Genomic DNA, 5,529 nt, shown 5'->3' with positions numbered 1-5,529 from the left:
ACCACCTCCGCTGGCAGACTGTTCCAGACCTTGGGGGCTCGGACAGTAAAGAAATTCTTCCTTATGTCCAGCCTGAAATGGTCTTGCAGGAGTTTGCGACCGTTTGACAAATTAGTTCTATTTGTTTCAATAATGGAATACGTGACTATGACATATGAAATACTACATTGCAAAGGTGTTAAGGTTGCAGAGTTGAATATTTGAAAGTTAGTAAATGCCAGAACTGAAGGTTGTCTGTACAATCTTAATTCAATTTCCTTATGTATACGTGGTCATGTAACTAGAGACTACATCATAATACATAAACATTTTTTTTGTATGGATCCTACCTCAATCAGTGCCTCTGAGGTTATTCAGTAATGTTATTTATCATCATTTAATACATGGTTCTAATCCACTGAAACATTTTGACTCCACACAAAATTACTAAATTACTTGTTCATAGGACTATTTTATGGTGCTCATCGCTATGCACCATAAAAGTGCTCCACAAACATGAGTGTATTTGGTGTTACAATTAGATTGTACAGGTGAGGAATTGAGGCATAGGGTCTATATCTCTCAAGTAGATTCTAATTTGGGTGACCAATGCCAAGGGCCAGTTTTCTTTCTGGATCTTTTTATACCACTCTTTGTTTAAAGTACAGCTACGATTGACTCCAGTTGCAGGTGTGAATGCTCAACACTTCTGCAAAGCAGGCCCTCAATGTGTCATGTTTGGCACCCGTCAAGTGAGAAACATACAATTAGTGGTCACCTGTGTTTAAAAGTTTGTTTAAGGCCATGGTGGCCATCCTTTTTGGCAGGTGTGTCACAAGTTAAGCCATCTCTCTCTTCCTTGATTGCCACTGATACCTGGGGATGTATCCAATCAAGTTTTCATCCTGGAGCAACAGTATGGAGGCAAGGGGGCTTGAGCCTCCAGCCCCATGGAGTGGAGCAGCAACAGCAGCAGCAGCAGCAGCAGCTTGAGAAGGTATCACCACTAAGAGCCAGGTTAACCGTTCCCTAGCCCTGAAAACACTGCAGTATTATATAGGAAGCAAAAATCCAAAGCCCTTAAATTGGCAGCTCTGCAGAGCCACGGAAGTCTTAATCTGGCTCTTGGCAGTGGCACCTTCTCTGGTGAAAGGTCCTGCCACCTCTCTACCCCATGCAGCTAGAGGTTGGAGTTCCCTGCTTCCATTCCAGCACTACCTTTAGTGAGTGGCCAGGGATCTTATGACCCACACAGTGGCTGCTTGTGGCACACATGGGGCAGGTTGTCCACTCTTTTTTATTGCTTTACATCACTTGGGCTCAGGATTTAAAAGAAAAGTCAAGAGAAAGCATTTCTTGTAAACATTTTAGAGAAGTGTAGAAAACCACTGCTGTGCACTATTTTTGCCTGGGATCTTTGGCAAGGGAGTCTTGGGGCTGGGAGACTTCCTGGTCCCTTATTAGCTACTATAGTTTTATTATTTGGTGGCCAGTGGTGTAATAGGTATCTTTGCCCTGTGACAGCTGCAGTTGAGGCACCTAAAGATAACTTTCAGTGGTGGGTTTGCCATGTGCCCAGTGACAGCTTCAAGGTCCATAATTCCCATGGGACACAACAAGTAAGGACTGGGGATGGAGCAGTACTCTGGCAGTACTCTGACATCTGCAGAACATCATGAGGTAGCATGTTCACAGGCCATGACATTGATGGGGCAACTTGCACCCTTGGGCAACTCCCAGGACAGCAGGAATTTGGAGATAGAGGTAGAGAGATATAGATAGATATAGATATGTTTCTGCACTGTCTGGAACCTTACAAAGGCATTTATCTATGTGCTCTTGACCAGGGACAGAAGTTGCACACAAACTAGTGTAAGTATTCAGAAATTGGTTCAAGTGTGTAACACTACTGAAGTTCAGTGCACACGAACTGCTTTCAAAATGGCTGAAACTGGTTTAAGATACTACCTCCATCCAGGTGTATCAGACTTAACTGATCTAGGTTAAGTCAATTTATTGAACTTTTGTCCCAGATCTTATAGGGCATTTAACCCAACCAGATCAGAATTCTGCCTTCCATCTCAAGGGGACAATTCTAAATAGTTTTCAGCATGAATGAAGGTGGCAAAATTAGTCCCATAACACTATATACACTAACTACACACTATTTCCTATACTATATAATTCTGTACAATATCTATCTATACCCTATACTCTATACAATATCTATCACGCTATGCACTATACACTATCTATAAATCTATGCAGTACTTAAATAAACCATACACTACTTTCTATAGGAGACGACACAGTATACTCTTAATAACTGGCTTCTTCTTCATGCTTTTTCTTCTTATTGCTCTTGGTCCTTTTGCAATTGTGAAAGTTTTCTGCAGGGAGGGGGAAGAAAGAAGAAGAGGATGGGGTTTTGGACCACAGTCCAAAAACCGCTCTCTTACCCCCCCAAGCCTGCCCTGCACAAGGTCGGTGGGACATTTCTGATATTACCTATATGTGCCCCAGGATGCTGCATATGCTGGGGGGAGTGTCTGGCAGTCAGCTTCCACCTGGACTATTCTTCATGTTTCTGTAATGGGAATGTCAATTATAAGAAATAGGAAGGTTTGAAAAATTCAATGAAGTCTTAGGGGTAGCACACATAAATAGTTTCAAACTTACCATTCTGGTGATGCCGCTGCGTTCTGCAGTTATGAACACAGTAATGCATAATTACAAGTCTTAGAGTAGCTCACTGTTTGCACGACATGACTCCATAGATAGGGCGGCGTAAGCGGGGGCACCAGAAAATAAAACATGACCAAGCAGTGTTAGTTTAATGTGTCAAAAAAACTTTTAAATTGGTGGAAAATCCCACTTGTGCAAACAAAAAAAGCAGTTGTGGTGGTATAAACGGGAAATCACATGGTGTGTACAAAGGCCTCTAATGAGTACAGTGTTGGTATGAATTCAAGAAATTGAATGTGTTCCCTCTGTTTCTGTATTTATACAGATTATTTGCAAGTTGTGAATGTTAACATGATCAGCAGTGACCAGGAAATTAACAAGCAGCAGCATCATACTGATCGGTACTATAACCCTAAGCTGATTGTGCGTCGTGGACAACCTTACTATATCCAGATTGAATTCACCCGTCCTTACAAACCAGAAAAGGATGTTTTCTGGTTGGAGTATATCATAGGTAAGTACCAAACAAGATCTATGTAACATTAGCAAAGGAGGGTTCATAGATTATTTCTCCAATGCAAACACTGTAGCACCTAATGGCTTGATTTTTTGCCGTTTAACTCAGTAACCCAATAAAGCCTGCTTATGGCTGAGCACACCCTCACATGCTTTGCCAAATCTGGCTAGTCTTATTTGTCAAAGCACATTGAGGAAAGGGAGCAGGATGTGGTCCTGTGTGTATTCCAAAGCTGCACATTACTGAGTTAAATTGCTAGCATTATTACTGGTTTATGTTTAATGGCAAAGGTTCAAGGTGGTGGGTGGAATAGAAAACTTGTTTCTCTGTCTTTGGGAGAAACCAGGAGATGATTAACTTTATTTTAGTCAGAAGATATGGCAGAAATGTAAGTGTTGGTATAACATGTCATTGAATACACATGGGAGGAGCGGAAATCACATGAAAAACAACTATAGAAACTTTAAAATTCTGTAACATGCTGACAGCTAGAGATAGTCAACTGGAGAATTTGATAGGCAAGAAAAATACTGCAGCTTTGGAGCCAGAAAGGTGCTTGAATCATAAGGACTAAGCCAGGGGCCATGGTAGGAATGAGGGAATGTACAGTAGCCCCTTATTCCACTTCTCCCAGTACCTGCACCATAGAAATGGAAAATAACACTTCCTAATGCACCAGTCAGTACAGGAACAAATGTAGGATAGTGCAAGGGTAAGTCCTCTCTTGTACAGGTGGAAAATAAGGTTTCACTCTTATTCTGTTCCTGGCACATCGAAGCTACACTCTTGTCAGTATTCCTGGAATCTGGTAAAACCATTATTTTTCTCCTTGGTTACCTTTTCGATCATTTTTTTTCTGAGACACCTCTGTTCCTGTTATAAACTATGTAAAAATTGGTTTGAATTGACATTTTAATTTACCTTCCTGAGCAATGCAGTTTTGAAATTTGTAGTATTGATTTTTTTGGGCACTGTTGAATTATGATCATGTGGCTATTTATATTTGTTCCCTCTTTGAGATAGATGCATGTTTATAAGTATGCATGATGGAAAAAGTTGCTGTCTGCAATGGCTTCCCATCCTGGTCACTTCCTTCTCATTTGAATTAGGATTAGGAGGCATGTTATGATCAGCCACCAAGCTGATTGGCTGAATATTTAGGAGTACCTTTCAATTTTAATATGCATAATATTAGTACTCTTGTGATCTGAACTAAAATTCAAAGCTATTCCCTTAAATCTTGATGTGCTTAAAACAAGCAACTAGAACTTGAAAATGACGTGTTTTATGTCCCCTTGCATTGTGTGATATATGATTTAAAACAATTTTCAACATTCTTTCATAAAAAGGAGAATCCTAACCTATTTCTCTGATGTAGCACAATCCAGTAGGACAACATATGAGCATTCCTAGCATTAGAGGTGGGTCAAAACCTTATCTGTCTCTGGGGATGATATGCTATACAGTTTTTGTTTGTTTTGTTTTGTTTTTTTGTAATAGGCCCTGTTTTCATGATAGAATTCCTAATGCTCACATCAACTAGAACATCTTCTCCTTTCCTCCCTGAAATTAGCCAGTTCCTTCACTGCTGTGACTGGACCAAACCAGATAGAAGTCATTAATGAATGTCTAGAGCAGTGATTCTCTAGCCTGGAGATTCTTTCAAAAGTGCTGCAGGGTGACATGCAGTCCTAGCACTATTACAGATGCAAGCATGTTCACAAGATAAACCCAGAGATTTCAAATAGGAATCCATGGTATTAAAGACCTGTTGTAGTCTTTCTGAGTTCTTTGCAACACACAAAGTGCTTTATTTTAGTGAAAACTAAGAGCTCCAGTTTCTAGGGGGTATCATGAGTCTATCAAGATTGAGAACCACTGTCCTATAGCAACTGCTGTTGCTGTAAACAGGTGTCTAGTAAGTGCAAATGTCTAGAAGGATGAACCAGTGGATCTACCTACTAGCTTTTTAATTTGGGGAGAGTAGCAATCTCAAACTCTATCTAGGTGCCACCAATAGAGGCCAACAGACACCTCCATTCTGTCTGCAAAAGTTAGCAGGGATTCATTTCTACAAAGGTAAATGCATATCCTTGGGCATGCCTCTTAATGTCTCCATGAATCAGTTTCCCTAGTAATGATACTGACCTCCAGTGTAAAGCACTTTGGCCATTTGTACATGCCATGGGGGTTTACTTTGGTTTAATTCTCCTTAAATTGAAGCAGCGAGGTTTTAGAAACACTGCTTCAGTTTAGGGCAAAGTAAACCCCCATGGCATGGGTTGGGCCCAATCCTTACCTTCAGTGGTGGGGAGGGGAGGCAAGCTGCCGGCAGGCAGAGCGGTCCC

At 40.9% G+C, this 5,529-nt stretch overlaps 1 protein-coding gene across 2 annotated transcripts in view; it reads left to right on the top strand.

Annotated features, from left to right (window-relative positions):
* F13A1 (coagulation factor XIII A chain) overlaps positions 1–5,529 on the top strand; it is a 97,295-nt gene that overhangs the window by 11,146 nt on the left and 80,620 nt on the right. For both annotated transcript variants that reach the window (XM_019542911.1, XM_019542901.1), the window contains exon 3: positions 2,990–3,178. In XM_019542911.1, coding sequence (XP_019398456.1) covers positions 2,990–3,178 — 189 coding nt within the window. The remainder of the gene's footprint in view (positions 1–2,989; positions 3,179–5,529) is intronic.

The sequence above is a fragment of the Crocodylus porosus genome, unplaced genomic scaffold, assembly GCF_001723895.1.
Source record: "Crocodylus porosus isolate Cpor-Errol unplaced genomic scaffold, CroPor_comp1, whole genome shotgun sequence".
In the NCBI taxonomy this organism is placed as follows: Eukaryota; Metazoa; Chordata; order Crocodylia; family Crocodylidae; genus Crocodylus; species Crocodylus porosus.
The sequence above is the reverse complement of the archived record's forward strand: the minus strand, read 5'-3'. Positions and strand labels throughout refer to the sequence as shown.